The 19,929-nt window shown below is 44.4% G+C and overlaps 1 protein-coding gene across 8 annotated transcripts in view; it reads right to left on the bottom strand.

Moving 5' to 3' along the window:
- The window catches only part of TUBGCP5 (tubulin gamma complex associated protein 5), a 49,046-nt gene that overhangs the window by 4,550 nt on the left and 24,567 nt on the right, over positions 1 to 19,929 (bottom strand). For 4 of the 8 annotated variants that reach the window (XM_030805323.1, XM_030805324.1, XM_030805325.1 and 1 more), the window contains 9 exons: positions 14,901 to 15,099; positions 13,701 to 13,889; positions 12,445 to 12,627; positions 10,010 to 10,094; positions 9,794 to 9,914; positions 9,169 to 9,347; positions 7,841 to 7,966; positions 6,806 to 6,894; positions 4,295 to 4,395 (listed from right to left, as the gene is read on the bottom strand). In XM_030805323.1, coding sequence (XP_030661183.1) covers positions 4,295 to 4,395; positions 6,806 to 6,894; positions 7,841 to 7,966; positions 9,169 to 9,347; positions 9,794 to 9,914; positions 10,010 to 10,094; positions 12,445 to 12,627; positions 13,701 to 13,889; positions 14,901 to 15,099 — 1,272 coding nt within the window. Of the gene's footprint in view, positions 1 to 2,887; positions 3,576 to 4,294; positions 4,396 to 6,805; positions 6,895 to 7,840; positions 8,259 to 9,168; positions 9,348 to 9,793; positions 9,915 to 10,009; positions 10,095 to 12,444; positions 12,628 to 13,700; positions 13,890 to 14,900; positions 15,100 to 19,929 lie in introns of those variants that run through there. The other 4 variants (XM_030805326.1, XM_003267020.2, XR_004028422.1 and 1 more) reach the window with 3 other exon arrangements.

The raw sequence follows: 19,929 nt of genomic DNA, 5'->3' as shown, positions 1-19,929 counted from the left end.
GGGTTCACGCCATTCTCCTGCCTCAGCCTCTCCGAGTAGCTGGGACTACAGGCGCCCGCCACCACGCCCGGCTAATTTTTTGTATTTTTAGTAGAGACGGGGTTTCACCGTGGTCTCGATCTCCTGACCTCGTGATCCGCCCGCCTCGGCCTCCCAAAGTGCTGGGATTACAAGCGTGAGCCACCGCGCCCGGCTGTCTTTTTTATTTTAATTTTTGAATCAGAGTCTTGCTCTGTCACCCAGGCTGAAGTGCTCCGGTGTGATCTTGGCTCACTGCCACCTCCACCTCCCAGGTTTAAGCAATTCTCATGCCTCAGCCTCCCCAGAGTAGCTGGGACTACAGGTGTCTGCCACCACACCCAGCTATTTTTTGTATTTTTAGTAGAGATGGAGTTTCACCATGTTGGCCAGGTGGGTCTCAAACTCCTGGCCTCAAGTGATTGGCCTGCCTCGGCCTCCCAAAGTGCTGGGATTATAGGCATGAGCCACTGCACCTGGCTGAAAACCCATCTCTTCCAAAAAAATATAAAGGATTAGCCGTGTATGGTGGTGCATACCTGTAGTCTCAGCTACTCAGGAGGCTGAGGGAGGAGTGCTTGGTCCCCGGAGGTTGAGGCTTCAGTGAGCCAAGACTGTGCCAATGCACTCCAGCCTGGGCAACAGAGCAAGACCTTGCATCAACGAAAAAAAAAAAAAAGCTTGTCTTACTAATTTTAAATGCCTTCATACACTCTGAACAGTTACTTCTGGACACCCTGGGCAACAGTGGTTGCCTCTGGGCATGACATGGTTCCTGAAAGGGGGTAAGGGGAAATGTTCTCTCCCAGTCTATGGCCTGTATTACCATTTTCCTAGCAATGTTTTTTGGTGATGTCCAATTCACCAATATTTCCTTTTTTTTTTTTCTTTTGAGACGGAGTCTTGCTCTGTCACCCAGGCTGGAGTGCAGTGGCGTGATCTTGGCTCACTGCAACCTCTGCCTCCCAGGTTCAAGTGATTCTCCTGTCTCAGCCTCCTGAGTAGCTGGGACTACAGGTGTGAGCCACCACGCCCAGCTGATTTTTGTATTTTTAGTAGAGACGGAGTTTCCCTATATTGGTCAGGGTGGTCTGGAACTCTTGACCTCAGGTGATCCACCCACCTTGACCTCCCAAAGTGCTGGGACTGCAGGCGTGAGCCACCGTGCTCGGCCCCTTTTTTGATTTTATGTAAGAAATATTTGTCTACCCCAAGTCTGTGGTGTTACTTTACCATGTTTGCTTCTAGAAGCTTTCTAGTTCTAACTTCCACATTTTGTTGTTTCTAGTTCTAGCTTTCATTTTTTTTTTTTTTTTCTTGTTTTTTTTCTGAGACAGAGTCTTGCTCTGTCGCCCAGGCTGGAGTGCAGTGGCACGATCTCAGCTCACTGCAACCTCTGCCACCCAGGTTCAAGCAATTCTCCTGCCTCAGCCTCCTGAGCAGCTAGGACTACAGGCGTGCGCCACCACGCCCGGCTAATTTTTGTATTTTTAGTAGAGACGAGGTTTCACCACATTGGCCATGCTGGTCTCGAACTCCTGACCTCATGATCCACTCGCCTCGGCTTCCCAAAGTGCCGGGATTGCAGGCATGAATCACTATGTGTGGCCTTTTTTTTTTTTTAAAGACAGTCTCACTCTATAAAAAGAAAATATGGAAAAATTTAATAGCATAATTTTATTCAAAATATAACTGGTTAGCTCACAAAAATTGCTCAGAAATATTGCCAGGCACAGTGGCTCACGCCTGTAATCCCAGCACTTTGGGAGGCTGAGGCGGGTGGATCACCTGAGGCCAGGAGTTCGAGACCAGTCTGGCCAACAAGGTGAAACCCTGTCTCTACTAAAAATACAAAAATTAGCTGGGCGTGGTGGTGCACGCCTGAGATCCCAGCTACTCAGGAGGCTGAGGCAGGAGAATCACTTGAATCCAGGAGGCAGAGGTTGCAGTGAGCCGAGATCGTGCCACTGCACTCCAGCCTGGGTAACAGAGCGAGACTCCGTTTCAAAACCAAGGAAATACCAAACAGTACCATGTACCAACAGTTGGCCCTAAGTGAAGTTGGCCTTTTACATTTATCACTATCGGTTGAAGTATTTTCCATGTGGAACTTCTCAGGTACATAAAACATATATACATTTCCTTCTTTCTTTTTTCTTGTTAGAGACAAGGTCTTGCTCTGTTGTCCAGGCTGGAGTGCAGTGATGCAATCATGGCTCACTGCAGCCTTGACCTCCCAGTCTCAAGTGATCCTCCCACCTCAGCTTCCCAAGTAGCTGGGACCACAGGCATGTGCCACCATGCTTGGCTAATTTTCTTTTTTTTCAGAGTCTTGCTCTGTCACCCAGGATGGAGTGCAGTGGCGCAATCTAGGATCACCGCAACCTCTGCCTCCTGGGTTCAAGTGATTCTCCTGCCTCAGCCTCCCAAGTAGTTGGGATTACAGATGTGTGCCACCACGCCTGGCTAGTTTTTTTGTATTTTTAGTAGAGACGGGGTTTCACCACATTGGCCAGGCTGGTCTTGAACTCCTGACCTCAGATGATCCGCCCACCTTGGCCTCCCAAAGTGCTGGGATTACAGGGGTGAGCCACCATGCCCAGCCCTTGGCTAATTTTTAAGTTTTTTTTTTGTAGAGATGGGGTCTCATATGTTGCCTAGGCAGGTCTTAAACTCCTGGCCTCAAGGAATCCTCTCACCTCAGTCTTTCAAAGTGCCGGGATTACAGGCTTGAGAGACTACATCCAGCCAAAATATAAACATTTCTAGGACAGCTAAATCTAAGACAACTTTTAGGGAAGACAACATGTAAAACTCTATATAAAAAGCTTCTGTGACTGAAGGACAGCAGCAAAAGGATAATAAAATAATTTTAAGTCCTTTAATTTATTTTGAATATCAGTAATTACATTTTTAAAATATGATATAATTTAAAGGTATCAGTACCATAAATCTGTATCTTACAGTAGGAAATATAAGAGTAAACAGCCTATATACACTTTGTACTACTGACACACTTTTATGTACACAACTCTATACAGTATCTACTAATCTCCAGAAAACCCACCTACAATCCATCTGTCTGGACTGTGGGCAAGTGGTTCTTTTTGAGTCGGGGTCTCCCTCTGTCACCCAGGATGCACTGCGGTAGTGCAATCATGGCTCACTGCAGCCTTGACCTCCTGGGCTCAAGTAATCCTTCCATCTTCGCCTCCTGAATAGCTGGGACTACAGGCACACACCACCATGTCTGGATACATTTTGTATTTTTGGTAGACAGGGGGTTTCACCATGTTGCCCAGGCTGGCCTTGAACTCCTGGGCTCAAGCGATCTGCCTGTCTTGGCCTCCCATCGTGCTGGGATTAGATGCATGAGCGACTGTGCCAGGCTGATTGTGGACAAGTTTTACAAATAAACCAAAATAAAAATATTCTCACTTTTCAGCTGCACATGGTGGAAATGTACATGTATGATGATAAAGTTGGAGATATTTATTACACTGAAGACATTTAACTTTGTTCCATGCCAGCCATGAGTGACAGCGCTAGAGATTCCACTGTGGGAAGAATAAAAATAAGGTTAAAACAAAAGGTTTAAATGTTGAAAAAAAATTTTTTTTTTTGAAGACGGAGTCCCACTCTGTCACCCAGGCTGGAGTGCAATGGTACAATCTCAGCTCACTGCAACCTCCGCCTCCCGGGTTCAAGCAATTTTCCTGCCTCAGCCTGCTGTGTAGTTGGGATTTCAGGCATGTGCCATCATGCCTAGCTAATTTTTGTATTTTTAGTAAAGACAGGGTTTTGCCATGTAGGCCAGGCTGGTCTCCAACTCCTGACCTTAAGTGATTTGCTCGACCTCCCAAAGGGCTGGGATTAGAGGCGTGAGCCATCACGACAGGCCAGGAGCTTTAAATTCCTAAAAAAAATTTTAAAAAGTCTAGCTTTTGAAAAGAAATAGTTACAAAAACTACATGATAGTGAAGTGCGACAGAAATCTGTTCTGCCATTGACTATTTAATAAGAATTTTAGAAATCTGTTATAATAAATGGTATACCAGAAAGTAAGATCCTCAGGCTTACAAATATTTGATATTCGCTCACCTCACTGTAATGCTTAAAAAGCAATTCAAAGCATGGGACAACTGCTAAGGGACTTTTCAGTTTTGAAAATGGTGAGAATTTCTAATTCTTCATGGGATCAGTAACAAAACAATGGCACAAACACTTAGTTACAAGGAAATACAGAGGTAGAAATATTTTAACATGATATACTCACAATGGGGAAAGGATCCTCTACAGATGGCTTTGTTTAAAATGGTTACAAGAAACATGTGGCAGTTTTTAAAATCAGACTCCATTTTCTCTATAGATTCCATTCTAGGAATAAAAGTAAATTTCAATTAAGTAAGTGCGTTGTGGGTATATAGGTAGGCTTCAAGATATCTGTGGGTAATTTCAAATGTATTTTGGTTTAATTATTTAAAATCCTAAATCTAAAGATTATAAAATAAAACACATAACGTCCTACCCTACTTTAAAATAAAAAATGTCAAAGTGTTTCAAAGGAAGTTTCATTAGGATATAAAACTGTGCTGTTTCCAGATAGTATCTAGTTCTGGAACTAGGAGGTCCAAAGATACTCCCTTTTCCTTTATACAGTTCTGTTTTTATTGTTTACAAGCATACATTCTCTTTGAAATAAAGAACACATTAAGGATATAAAACTTAAAATTTGAAATCATTTTTAAAAAGGCTTTTTTTCTTTTTGAGATGGAGTCTTGCTCTGTCGCCCATGCTGGAGTGCACTGGCATGATCTCGGCTCACTGTAACCTCCGCCTCCTGTGTTCAAGTGATTCTCCTGCCTCAGCCTCCTGAGTAGCTAGGATTACAGATGCCCACCACCACGCCTGGCTAATTTTTGTATTTTTAGTAGAGATGGGGTTTCACCATGTTGGTCAGGCTGGTCTCGAACTCCTGACCTTGGCTGATCTGCCCCCACTGGCCTCCCAAAGTGCTGGGATTGCAGTTGTGAGCCATGGAGCCCGGCTGCCTTTTTTTGTTTTTTGTTTTTTTTAAAAAGACAGAGTTTCACTCTTGTTGCCCAGGCTGGAGCGCAATGTAGCGATCTCGGCTCACCACACCACAACCTCTGACTCCTGGGTTCAGCGATTCTCCTGCCTCAGCCTCCCAAGTAGCTGGGATTACAGGCATGCACCACCATGCCTGGCTAATTTTGTATTTTTAGTAGAGATGGAGTTTCTCCACGTTGGTCAGGCTGTTCTCAAACTCCTGACCTCAGGAGATCCGCCCACCTCGGCCTCTCAAAGCGCTGGGATTACAGGCGTGAGCCACTGCGCTTGGCTTTTTTTTTTTTTTTTTTTTTTTAAAAAAAGAGAAATATCAAACACATGTAAGAGAGAACTTCAGAAGGGGTTTCCACGGCCCACTGCCCAGCCATGGCAGGTGCCACCCAGATGCCAAGCTTACACCTCCACAGCCCCACCACAATATTCAGAAGCAAACAGGAGACATCAGAGCACCACAGTCATGAATATTTCATAAGTATAAATGTATACTTTAAAGATAAAGATTCCTTTCAAAACACAGCCACAACACCATTTGCTCAAAAATATCATCTAATAGCATTCAAGCAAATTTCACATTGCTTCTACAATTTTTCACTTTTCAGCTTTAAGTCTCAATCAGGAACAATTAACTTATCCACAAACTGCGATGGTTGATAGGCTTAAGTTCCTCACCCCCTGGATTTTTCTTACATTTATTTGTAAAATAAAAGAGTTGAATTTCAGCAAAGCATATGCAGCAGTGTTATTTCTCCTCCACCCCAAAGTGAGACAAAAAAAAAAAAAAAAAAAAAGAAAGCAAAATATATTTTGCACACTTTGAGCCAGCAATATAAAGCAAGGAAGACTTCTATTTCCATCCCTGCAGGTATGGCTTCATCTACTATCTTAGTTTCTTGATTCCGAGTACAGCCAACGGGAGATTTCGAATTATACTAGCACTCAAATGAACTCTTACCTCCTTACTGACATGGAATAAGTACAGTCAACCAAACATGCACTTTTATTTCATGGAAGTAACAGCAGAATTACTGTTGTACTGACTTTATAAACAGGACAGGTAACAAAATATTGAGCTGTACACTGGAGTTAACAGTAAAGGATGGCAGTGCTAGAGGGAACTGCTCCCGGGCCACTTCCTCTGATTCAGTGCACTTGCCTATGTGATGTGTGGGAATAACAAACACTCTCAAAACACAGCATCTTTTAGAGCTCATCCAAAATACAACTTTGGAGAATAGTCTAGCATGATGTCCAGAATTTGGTTTAAAATAATTGAGCAAGTGTGACTGGGGAGGTGGGCACAGACATGACAGAGCTGTCCTCACTGGCACAGCTGAAGCAGGTGCCATCAAGGTGTTCACAACACTGTCCTTGCCACTTCTGTTTGAAGGTGTCCATGATAAAAATTTAACAAAACGTACACAATATAACATGAGTATAATCTAAAAATGTTTGCTTGTTTAAATCAGAAGACCTCAGATTTTTAAAAATGTTTTACTTCTCACAAAATAATTGCACTTTTTTTCTTTTTAAAAAGACTGGGTCTTGCTGTGTTGCCCAGGCTGGTCTTGAACTCCTGGGGTCAAGCAATCCTCCCCTCTCAGCCTCCTGAGTGGCTGGGAAGACCCTGTCTCTAAAAAAAAGGGAAGCTGAAGCTGAAATGGTCACAGCGCAGATGCTTCAGAAATCACATACTTACCGCCAAGTGCCCAGGCCTGCCTGCCAACCGTCTGCAAACATGAGAGCCAAGTTCAACACCTTCATGATAGCTTCTTTCACAAAGCTGACCTGGAGACCAAAGTCACAGAACACAAACTGTGTAACTAGGTTTGGACACTGATACCAACACTTTTACCTATTTTAAATGAATCACAGAAAAAGCTCATCACCACAGTGACTGCCTTCTGTGTATATGGAAGGGTACTAGGCTCTGAACCATGCCCATTTGGGACCAGGCACATGCATTCACTGAATGTAAGATACAGGTGGTATTAGCAGTACAGTCAAACCAACGAAACAAACTATTAAGACCTTTTCCTGGGATGGCCATTTAAATTCACCAATGAAACTAAGACAAATAATTCCAATGGTTTTAACATTACTGAATTCTATCTATTCACATGAAGTAGACATGCTATTGCTCCACAACTGCAGACACAATTTTCCAACTGAATCCAAGAGTAACGCAGAGTAAGTGTTGACTATCACACACAGTTCTCATGTTGCTCTTAGATACAATTTCTACGAATAGGGCACTCCTCCTTCTTCTTTTTTTTTTTTTTTTTTTTTTTTTTTAAAGAGACAAGGTCTTGCTCTGTTACCCAAGCTGGAGTGCAGAGTGCAGTGGTGTCAGATCATAGTTCACTGCAGCCTCAAACTCCTGGCCTCAAACAATGCTCCCACCTCAGCCTCCCAGGTACCTGGGCCTCCAGGTATGCACCACCATGTCTGCTGATCTTTTTAATTTTTTGTAAAAACAGTCTTGCTATGTTGCCCAGGCTGGTCTTGAACTCTTGGCCCATAAGATCTGCCCGCCTCAGTTTCCCAATGTGCTGGGATTATAGGCATGAGCCATTGTGGCCGGCCTGGGGCATTTGTTTGTAACCTCATTTGGTCTGGTTCTTCCTTAAAGAATATTCTACAGGACAGAAGCTTAATCATCATAAAATTCCAAAGCAGGCAGATAGCGCCACTCGCCAGCAGTGGCCACATCTGCAGGAGACATCTCATGTACCTTTTCTCTCAGCAGACATCGGTCATGGATGGTTGACAGATACCTATAGTGAATTTTAATCAATTGATCTAAATCCTTGGCTTCCTCGACTTGATGTTGAAACTCCAGCCCTGTACTGTGTAGAATCTTGGAAGAGAAAGATAAAAAGCTTAATCAGCAGCCTTCTTTGAGGACTTGTGTGCTGCACACAAATCTTTTTTACTAAGCTCTTCTACTCTTCTCAAATTCTTCCTTCCATAAGCACATCTAGAAAGTTTCATAAAGTACCATTCTTCAAAGGCTGGCTGGATACTCTGGTGTTCTGATCCTAAAAGGACGGCGGGGGCAATCCTGTAGGATGCGCACTTGCACAGTGAATGAATGAACGCCAAACTCTGGACTAACAGACTTCCTGGCAGGAAGGGGCAAGTACATTAAACTTTATATAAGACACATCGATAAAAAAAAAATCAAGTAAATGTGTTACTTTTATACAAATAATTACAATGAATTTGTTTCTTAAGTTCCTTTTCTCATACATTGATCTTTCTCTAAAATGAGTATAAGTATACTTCAAATAAAAAACAAACTAAGAAAAAACTTAAACTCTTATCATTTACTTTTAACAATTAGGGGCTTAATGAAGGCCAACCTTGTGAAGGCAGTAATGCAGTCAGGGGAAACATGGAGCCCCTCTGCCATAGCCTTCCCATCCAAAACACAGGCTTCAGCGGCTCACCTCACCCAAGCAAGGTGGGTTTCAGAACTCACAGACCAGGTATAAACAGGTCTAAACAACAATTCAAACCCCAAATGCATACTGTCCTCTAATAATACTGCTCTTGTTCCAATTTCTGAACCCTTCTTTCAGAACTTCCTCTAGAACTGGCTTGTAGATGTATCAGAAAAATAGTTTCATTTACTTTGTAGTGAGTTCTTGTTTTTAAGAAAGAAGTCTATAACCTGGCTGCATCTTCCTCCCACACACCACAGTGGATTTTGGCTGTTATTAAATATTGGAGCCATTTTTTAGGGACAGTTGTCACCACTACTGAAACCTAAAGGACTATGCGGCACATTCTGAAGGCAATTCCAGAAGATGAGCTGTGGCTGTGCCTGTCCCCAGGGGCTGCTGGACAGGAGGGACAGCAACCTCTGGATACACATATTCCGGTATATTTACAAAAAACTTCCTCCCACTGCCATGTTATTTTATGATCAAATTTGCTACATGTCCCGTTTTCACAGTCTGTAGGTATTTTGTATTTATAAACATATTATGAGTAATTCTCTATGAACAACTGTATAGATACGGCAATAGAACTGAAGCAGATGGGAGAGGCACAAACCCTGGTCATGATGTAGTTGTGCAAGCTGTTCACGAAATGCATGAGCTTCACTCTTAAGAGGAACATGCGATGAATCTGCTGTCTTACTGGTTCTTTTTGTGGTCCGAAGTGAGCAACTGTGTCTTGTTCATGTATAAGGCCTTCTTTAAGTTGTGGTTTTTCCGCAGTACTAACCAGTTCTATAAAACATTGGAAAGGCAAAGTGGACAGAAAGAGCATCAACTCAAACCCCACTGCACCATGACGCCTGGCAGAAACTCTGACGGATGTGGCCCTGGCACCACAGAAAGCACTGGCAGGGGTGGCAGGAACTGAACCTCAGTGCCTCTGGAAGGTGCAGTGGGAAAAGTTTCCTGTATCACTTTTCCTAATCAAGTTGCTGCATTTCAGATCAACTGTACATACAACTTCCTGATCTTTCTTTCAGGTATTTGATGTCCATAAAACTACTGCTAGAATATGCACCATTTTGGCATTTGTGTACACATAAAAAATGATCAACCACCACCAACTTATTCTTTTTTTTTTTCCTAGATCCCCATATGCTTCCCTTTCCCACCAACCTCTTTTATTAAGGGCTAAAATTAAATTAAATTACAATTTATCTGCTGAAAACAAATCTTACCACCAAAAAGTAAAACATCCAGACTATATTTTGCCCACTTTATTTGCAATAAGAGAAGAAACACTTGATTATAAATTTTTTGACATTCCGAACTTATAACAATGTCCACAGGCCATGGGACCTAGGAAACAAAAACAAAATTAGAAAGTAACCAATTACTTGCATGTTTTAATGTTAGCAGAAAACACGGTTCATACAAAGAATATCAGCATATACCTTGTAGCTGAGGGTCAGACCATCTAAAATATGAACAGGCAGCTTCTTCTTAGCTGTGTCAACATTTTCAAAAGATATAGATAAACTAAAGAAAGAAATTTCAGTTTTAGTTTGTGAAAGCACTCTGTCACACAAAAATGCTCTTTTAAAATAATTCGTATTTTATTTACATAATATTCCCCAAAAGATACTGCATTTCATAAAAGAAATGGAAACATTCCAACAAATGTATCTCTTCTAACATATATTCCAGAGCAGAAATTTGGATTTAGAAATAACAGGGGGAAAACTTTTAAATCATGAGTTTAGTTATAGAAGAGACACTTAACAATGGTAGTAATTAGAAAAAAGATGAGGCTGAGGAAGACAGTAAACTTCAGGCAATGGCTGGGAAGATGAAGCCTCTGCTGAGGTTGGGGATGGGCAGGAGAGGATGAGCAGAGCAGCTCGAGGGAGCCGAGCATGCGGTGAGAGTACTATTTCGAGAGCCCCATCGAGATGGAATGGGGTCTGCTTCTACACCAGAGGTGCTGTGCAGTGCTTCATCCACGAGTTCCTGAGACAGGTTTGAATGTGACTCACAGGGGAAAGCAAGCATCTAACATGGACATGAAAATGTCCAAGTGCCAGGCACTATTATGTGTCCTTAGCTCATTTAATCCTCAAAATACTCCTATCAGTGGTTCCTTAGAAATGATGTCCTCTTCCACAGTCACAGAGGCACTAAGAGGGGATGCCTGGATGCATATGAAGAAGGTTTAAAGTGGGGAGTTAACTTCCAAACCAGAGATGTCGCAGGGCAGTGTGTGATTATGAACTGGCTGATCCATGACACAGGCACTAATCAGAATTTTTAGCTCTTGGCCGGGTGCGGTGGCTCACACCTGTAATCCCAGCACTTTGGGAGGCCGAGGCAGGAGGATCATGAGGTCAGGAGATCGAGACCATCCTGGCTAACCCAGTGAAACTCTGTCTCTATAAAAATACAAAAAATTAGCCAGGTGCCTGTAGTCCCAGCAACTCAGGAGGCTGAGGCAGGAGAATGGCAAGAACCTGGGAGGTGGAGCTTGCAGTGAGTTGAGATTGTGCCACCGCACTCCAGCCTGGGCAACAGAGCAAGACTCCGTCTCAAAAAAAAAAATTTTTAGCTCTTAATGGCCTGATATGTATGCATTCACTTAGTGCTTTGAAGGCATCTACCAAATATTAATACTAAGTTAGGTGCTGCACTGAGCAGGCAATAGAAAGCCAATCTTCCCTCCAGGACTCCCAGCCCAGTGCAGCACATGAAGACAAAGGGGATGTAGGAGTGAGCAGACCTCTGCCGGGCCCATGAACTGGAGACTATGTCACAGGAAGGCGGGAGGACAGTACTAGCAGACACCAGAAATATTCTGAAATCCCTGAAACGCAAAGTGAGATAGGAGAGAGAACATGGTGTGTATGTGTGCAAGACATGAGGCTGGGAAAATGGAGCCAGAGAGTAAATAGCTTTCTCCCTTCTGAGACAAAGCTTAGTCCATCTGTTAGGAGGTACCCACAGGGAGCATAGGGATGAGTGGTGGAAGTCACTGCTGGTGGTCTGAGGTCACCCTGGTGAGGGTCAAGTCCGTTTTGGTGGAAGGGAGTGAGGCTGAGAGACACAGAGGTTATCAGGGAGCTCTGAGCCAGTTCTGAGAGATCAGGGGCATTCTCTAGGAGGCAGGACTGAAAAACCTCATGTGTGGGAGCTTAGAGAGAGGAAGTACTGACTCCAGCCATGTGAAGGAGGTCATCAGACCCTGACAGGTTGTATGGTGGCAACTTTTTTCTTTTTTTATAGGGACGAGGTCCCACTATGTTGCCCAGGCTGGTTGCAAACTCCTGAGCTCAAGCAATCCTCCCACCTTGGCCTCCCAAAGTGCTAGGATTACTGGCATGAGCCACTGCACCTGGCTATATGGTGGCATCTCAACGTCTCTTGTTGTTTAGCGGGAGAGTCACGTAGTTAGCCTCTGCCGCAATTTTTTCTTTTTTTTTAAATGGAGTCTCGTTCTTGTCGCCCAGGCTGGAATGCAGTGGCATGATCTTGGCTCACTGCAACCTCTGCTTCCCAGGTTCAAGCAATTCTCCTGCTTCAGCCTCCCAAATAGCCGGGATTACAGGCGCCTGCTACCATGCTTTTTGTATTTTTAGTAGAGAGAGAGTTTCACCATGTAGGCCAGGCTGGTCTTGAACTCCTGACCTCAGGTGATCCACCGCCTCTGCCTCCCAAAGTGCTGGGATTACAGGTGTGAGCCACCGTGCCTGGCCTCCATTTTCTAATATGTAAAATAATATTAGTAAAACTCATAGGAATAGTGTGAGGACCAAATAATATGTGTAATTAATAGAAGACTTATGGGCACATAGTTCATGTTACACTAATTTAAATAAAGGTGACGTCCATATTTTACCGTGAACTGTCTTCAGGATAACGCTGTCCTACTGCTTCTTGGAGCTGGACATTAAGAAAAGACACATTCTGCCATGTTTCCTTTTCTCTTATTTTATCAAAAATTGATGTGTAGAAGTCATACATGGTATCACCTCCTTCCATTAAGAAAAAATTCCTCATAGCTTGCAAGTATTCTACCAACCTGAATGGAGAGAAAATGAGTGACACTAAGATCTCTGGCATTCGTAAGGCAGGAGGATTCTGGATCAACAGCAGGTTTTGTACCTTGTTTTTAGTGAAACAAGTTTACATTCTACATTTGCTAAAATTAGAAATATTAACACCTCTTAAACTTGTTCCAATAATAAAAACAGCATAGGTTTTCCTTTCATCATCAGAAAGGTTATCTTCTATAACATTATAGAAAATTGGGCAGTCACAAAAAAGTAACAAAAAAAAATCCAAATCCCATCATTTATGGTGGATTTCCACCATTAATATTTAATATCTGGAATGTTTCTTTCCTGTCTTCTCTTCTATGCATTAAGAAAATCTAGGTCCTACCATATTATATATCCTGCTTTTTAACTGCCATAATTTTTTTTTTTTTTGAGATGGAGCCTTGCTCGGTCGCCCAGGCTGGAGTGCAGTGGCGCGATCTCGGCTCACTGCAAGCTCTGCCTCCTGGGTTCACGCCATTCTCCTGCCTCAGCCTCCAGAGTAACTGGGACTACAGGCGCCCAGCACCATGCCCAGCTAATTTTTTGTATTTTTAGTAGAGATGTGGTTTCACTGTGTTAGCCAGGATGGTCTCAATCTCCTGACCTCGTGATCCTCCCTCTTTGGCCTCCCAAAGTGCTGGGATTACAGGCGTGAACCACCGCGCTTGGCCTAATTGCCACAATTTTTATGAACTTTACAAAGTTCATATGTGGGTAAGTATATGCCATATTTATGGATATGCCATAGTTTAAAAAACTAGTCATCTATCACTAAGTAATTTAGTGTTTTTCATTCTGATAACAAACTTTGTAATTCTTCTACAAGCTTTTTCTGTATTTCTTTTGGAAAAGATTCTCAGAAATAAAGAATTAAGTTTCACAACATAGTTAAGAAAATATTGATGGTCAATTGATTTCTCTTAAAAAATTGTTTATTGTATATCCATTTCCTACTCTAATAAAAATTGAATTGAAATAGGTTTTAAAATAATCTCAACTGTTCTTCAAGTACAATCAACTATTTACTACTTCCAAAATTAAATTACTCTTTTACCTGTAATCTTTTTTTAGAGTTTGCATGAGATTTCCACAGCAATCTAGATACTGCTTATCAATATGAGGATAGAGGCAGGATCTCAGCGTTAATTCAAAAGTCTGGCATGTCACAGATTCCGATGATCTATCCACACATACATCACCACCAGCAAACTTCTCGTGAAAGTCACTCTGCTCCAAATACATCCTTCAAGACAAAAATGTGAGTCATCTTTTTATGAGCTGCTGTCAACAGAATTCTCTTAAATCAAAACCCTGAAGTCCCATTTTTACCTTTAGTCTTGAAGTTACCAACTATTACAGAAAGAGAAAAATCTTTCTCCCAAAAATATCCTTTGAGTGAACCAGTCTCTTGAAGTTGCCACTGCCTTAGGGTCAGGTACTAGAGCTGGTCTTTCTAGTGATTAGGGCTGGACACAGCAAATGCTGGCCATTAGACAACCCGGAACTGTGTGGGTATTAATGACTTACTCTAATGGACTAAGTGCCTAAAAGCAGCTTAAGCCCAGGACATATTATACGCCAATGGGGACCCTGACTCAATGGGTGTCCAGGGCCCACTCATGGCCCAGAGTTTCAGCATCTTCTGGGTAAATGATGACATTTCCAGGGGCCCGAGGGCACAGACAAAAGTTGTACGACATGGTGGCAGGGCCAAGTCTGCAGACTTCCACAAATGACATGGAATCCAAACTATACACCTTAAGTAGGCGAGCACAACATCTTGTATTCTGCTTGTTATAAAGGATAGGCATGGCGCAGTGGCTCACACCTGTAATCCCACCAGCACTTTGGGAGGCCGAGGTGGGCAGATCACCTGAGGTCAGGAGTTCGAGACAGGCAAGGCCAACATGACGAAACCCCGTCTCTACTAAAAATACAAACATTAGCTGGGCGTGGTGGCACATGCCTGTAGTCCCAGGTAGTTGGGAGGCTGAGGTAGGAGAATTGCTTAACCTGGGAGGCAGAGGTTGCAGCAGTCAGCCAAGATCACGCCACTACACTCTAGCCTGGGTGACAGAGTGAAGCTCCGTCTCAAACAAACAAAAAAAAAAAGAAAAAAGAAAAAAGAAAGGATAGCCTACAAGCGTTTTTGTTTTTAGGCCTGGAAAGCCCTACCTGCCAGAAATAAACAGTTAGCAAACATTGCACAAATGATGCCATTTCAATTACTGATAACCTTGCAGGTGTGTCTCACCTTGCAAAGTTAATGGCAAGCAGTGGATCATGAACATCATCCAGTTCAAGATGCCTTTCAGCAATGGACTGCATCTTCATTAGGTTCTCCTTGGTTACCTGTTGCTCAGTAAGAACCTGTGGAGTGGAATCTTCTCCATGTCGAAGACGGGACTGTACAGATTCCAGAAAGAGAGTGTATAAACTTTTTCTTTCTGCATCTGAAACATAAAGAAATATGTGAGGTGAACTATGTTCTGTTTAATCATATTAACATTCGGTTTAATCATATTAACATTAACAATATATTAAGTAACTATATATATTTATGTATTTAATATTTGTATATAAATATTAAATATATATTTATATATAGTAACAAAATAATACATATTTTTTGAGATGGAGTTTTGCTCTTGTTGCCCAGGCTGGAGTGCAATGGCACGATCTTGGCTCACTATAACCTCCGCCTCCCGGGTTCAAGCAATTCTCCTGCCTTAGCCTCCCAAGTAGCTGGGATTACAGGCGTGTGCCACCACGCCCGGCTAATTTTGTTTGTTTCTTAGTAGAGACAGGGTTTCACCATGTTGGTCAGGCTGGTCTCAAACTCCTGACTCAAGTGATCCACCCACCTCAGCCTCCCAAAGTGCTGGGATTACAGGCGTGAGCTACTGCGCCTGGCCCAAGAAATATTAAATAATATCATGTCCGGGTGCGGTGGCTCAGGCCTGTAATCCCAGCACTTTAGGAGGCTGAGGCGGGTGGATCACTTAAGCTCAGGAGTTTGAGACCAGCCTGGGCAACATGGTGAAACCTCAGCTCTACAAAAAAATTAGCTGAGAGCAATGGAATGTGCCTGTGGTCCCAGCTACTTTGGAGGCTGAGGCACAAGAACTGCTCGAGCACTGGCAGGTGAAGGTTGCAATGCGCCGAGATCACACCACTGCACTCCAGTCCAATTTGGGCAATAGGAGTGAAACTTGTCTGAAAAAAAAAAAAAAAAAAAAAAAAAAAAAAAAAAAAAAAAAAAAAGAGTAAGATCCTAATCAGGACACTTGAAAGTTACTACAATACTGCATAACACTATGGTAACACTGATAGGAGTCGCAGTCTCATTGGAAAAAACACTTCTGACAGTGGCCCTGGGAAGCTCACTACATAAGAAGGAAATACTCCACAAAGTGAAAATAAGTACTGCATCTACTTATTTCAAGTAGATACAATAATATAATTAACATAACACTGAGATGATTGAGATGTATAAATAAGGTCACATCTTTATCTTCCAAGCCTTTTTAGTCAGTTGATAAAACTTTTTTTTTTTGAGACAGAGTCTCACTCTGTCGCCAGGCTGGAGTGCAGTGGCATGATCTCGGCTCACTGCAATCTCTGACTCCCTGGTTCAAGCGATTCTCCTGCCTCGGCCTCCTGAGTAGCAGGGAATTACAGGCCCATGCCACCATGCCCAGCTAATTTTTGTATTTTTAATAGAGATGGGGTTTTACCATGTTGACCAGGATGGTCTCGATCTCGTGACCTCGTGATCTGCCTGCCTCAGCCTTTCAAAGTGCTGGGATTACAGGATAAAACTTTGAATATATTAAATTGCATCATTTTCTTGAAATTTATGATCAAGTCTGAACTGCTCATAAGAAATTCTTATCAGCCATGGTTCATGGTCCTCAAGGGCTAAACGCTGCATTGCATTACGAAATGCCAGAAGGGCTGGGTGTGGTGGCTCACGCTTGTAATCCCAGCACTTGAAGAGGCAGGTGGATCACCTGAGGTCAGGAGTTCGAGACCAGCTTGGCCAACATGGTGAAACCCCATCTCTACTAAAAATACAAAAAATTAGCTGGGCGTGGTGGCTCACGCCTGTAGTCCCAGCAACTTGGGAAGCTGAGGCACGAGAAATCACTTGAACCTGGGAGGCAGAGGTTGCCAGTGAGCCGAGATCATGCCACTGCACTCCAGTCTGGGCAACAGAGTGAGACTTGGTCTAAAAAAAAAAAAATAAAATAAAATAAAATAAAATGAAATAAAATAATGCCAGAGAGAGTGATGCCAGCAAGGCAGCTGCCTGGAGACGTCTGGTGCTCCTCTCCCAACGGCAAGGGAGGACCAAAGCAACGAATCAAAAGTTAAGATCTGACTACAGGCTGGGGGCAGTGGCTCACGCCTTGTAATCCCAACACTTTAGGAGGCCGAGGGCAGGTGCATCATGAGGTCAGGAGATCGAGACCATCCCAGCTAGCATGGTGAAACCCCGTCTCTACTAAAAATACAAAAAAATTAGCCAGGTGTGGTGGCGTGCACCTGTAGTCCCAGCTGCTGGGGAGGCTGAGGCAGGAGAGAACCCGGGAGGTGGAGTTTGCAGTGCGCCAAGATCGTGCCACTGCACTCCAGCCTGGGCGACAGGGCAAGACTCCGTCTCCAAAAAAAAAAAAGATCTGACTGGAGTTGAAGGGCGAGTGCTGGAGTGTAGTGGGGGAGTGTGACAAAGTGTTGGTGACTGGAGGCCCAGGAGGGCAGTGTGGAGGCTTCCAGCCTCTGCAGCCCTGTCTTCCCTTTGCAGATCAGGCTGGTCTGGAGTCAAGAAGGACTTCCTATTGTTGGGTAGGGGTAAGCAGAAGAAACCCACCAGCCCCCACAAACACCTACAGTCATTACTACAGGAGGATTCCACAGTTCCCACGAGCTCTGAGCCCAGTTTGGAGAGCTGCTGGGAATTCACGCCGCTGCCTTGCCCCGGGTTAGGGGCACAAGGTGTGCCTTCCCCACCCCCCACTTTGAGCCAAGCTGTTGCAGCATGGCACCATCTTCAGACCAGAGCCACCTCTGGAGCACGCCCTCCTCTGGGCCAGTAGCCACTGCACCTCTCCTGCACCCCAGCCACTGGGGCTCCATCCTCATTCCACCAAGGCCACAGGGGTGGCTGAACACCACAGCCCCAGCTTTGTGGAGCCTGGGCCCAGGATCGGCTGTGATTCTGTTCCTGCACAGCAGGAAAACCAGCCCCTGCCACTGCACTTCCAGCCAGAGGAACAGTCTGGCAGCCCCGATAGACCAAACCCATCTTTGAGCTGGCCAAATTGCTGCGCCATCTCTAGAGGGTGGGAACAGACCCCTGAGCTTCCTGCCAGCTGACAGACATGCCTCCAGGCTGGTGAAGCAGTTACAGACCTGTGCCCAGGAACTGAGAAACAGCCCCATAGCACCAACCCCTTGCAGACAGGCCCGTGGCCTACCCAGTGGCCCTGGGCCAGCATTCAGGGTCTGAGAAACAGTTTCAGAGTCTGCCCTGGCAGGCATGTACCTAGGCTTCTTGAGCAGCCTTGCGCTGCATCCTTGGTTTGAGAAGAAGCCCCATAGGCAGTGCCTGGGAGTCACAGGCCAGCTGAGCAGCCACAGTCCTGCATACTGGGCCTGCCAAACAGCCCTGAGAAAGAGCCTTGAAGACCACCCCCAGTAAACACACCCTCATGCCAGCCGAACAGCCTTCCACCCACATGCTAGGCCTCAGAAGCAGCCTCATGGGCTGCCACTGGCAGATAAATACCTAGGGCTGCCAACAAGCCATGTGACCATGTCCCAGGACTGAGAAAGAGCCCCTTGAACTGTGCAGGCAGACATGCACCCAGGCTAGCAAAGCAGCCTTGTACCCACATCCTGGGCCTGAGAAACAGCCTTATAGGTCGCCCCCAGCAAACATACTCCCAGGCGAGCAGAGAAGCCTGCGCTCATGTCCAAGGCTTAAGAAATGACCCTGTGGGCTGTCTTCATGGAGCCCCTGGCCAGAAAACCAGTCTTGTGCCCACATCCCAGGCCTGAGAAACAGCCCCTTGGGCCATTGCTGGCAGGCAGATAAGCCTATAGGCTGGCCAAGCAACCACACGCTCATGTTCCTGGCCAGAGTAACAGCCTGTGGTCCCAACCCGTGAGCCAGACCCCATCTTGGCCAAACCACTGTGTACATGCATGTACCCCTAATCTGAGAAACAGTCCAGCAGGCCCATCCCAGCAAAGCTGTGCTACTGTTTGTTTTCTGTTTTCGGACAGAGTCTTGCTTTGTTGCCCAGGTTGGAGTACAGTGGTATAATCTTGGCTCACTGCAACCTCCGCCTTCCGGGTTCCAGTGATTCTTGTGCCTCAGCCTCCCAAGCAGCTGGGATTATAGGCATGTGCCACCACATCTAGCTAATTTTTATATTTTGGGTAGAGACACGGTTTCACCATGTTGGCCAGGCTGGTCTCAAACTTCCAGCCTCAAGTAATCCACCTGCCTTGGCTTCCGAAAGTGCTGGGATTGGCCAGGAGTGGTGGCTCACGCCTGCAATCCCAACACTTTCGGAGGCCGAGGTGGGTGGATTGCTTGAGGCTAGGAGTTCGAGATCAGCCTGACCAACATGGTAAAACCCCATCTCTACTAAAAATACAAAAATTAGCCAGGCGTGGTGGCACATGCCTGTAATCCCATCTACTCGAGAGGCTGAGGCAAGAGAATCACTTGAACCCAGGAGGCAGAGTCTGCAGTGAGCCGAGATCATGCCACTGCACTCCAGCCTGGGTAACAGAGCAAGACTCTGTCTCAAAACAGAAAGTGCTGGGATTACAGGTGTGAGCCACCACGCCCAGCCAATTGTGCGACTGTTGCCACAAACTCCCTTAGTGTAGGCCCCTGAGGCACTTGCAAACATCACTAAAGTGGATTAGAACTGAAGAAAGTACATGGAGACTATACTACTGCATTCGTCCAGAACCAAGGACAATGCATCCACTGAACCCACACCCCAAGACGCACTCATATGAATAACTCCTTACAAAACGTACTCTATAAAATTGGAAAAGGTGACTTTCCCACCAGATGTGTAGAAATCAATGTAGAAATACATCAAACATGAAAAAGCAAAGAAACATGACACCTCCCAAGAAAACCAATAATTCTCTAGTAAGAGACTACAATGATATAGGAAATGCCAGAAAAATAATTCAGAATTAAAATCTTAAGGAAACGCGGTGAGATACAAGAGAGTACAAATAAACATTCAACA

This window comes from Nomascus leucogenys, chromosome 24 (genome assembly GCF_006542625.1).
Source record: "Nomascus leucogenys isolate Asia chromosome 24, Asia_NLE_v1, whole genome shotgun sequence".
Classification (NCBI taxonomy): Eukaryota; Metazoa; Chordata; class Mammalia; order Primates; family Hylobatidae; genus Nomascus; species Nomascus leucogenys.
The sequence above is the reverse complement of the archived record's forward strand: the minus strand, read 5'-3'. Positions and strand labels throughout refer to the sequence as shown.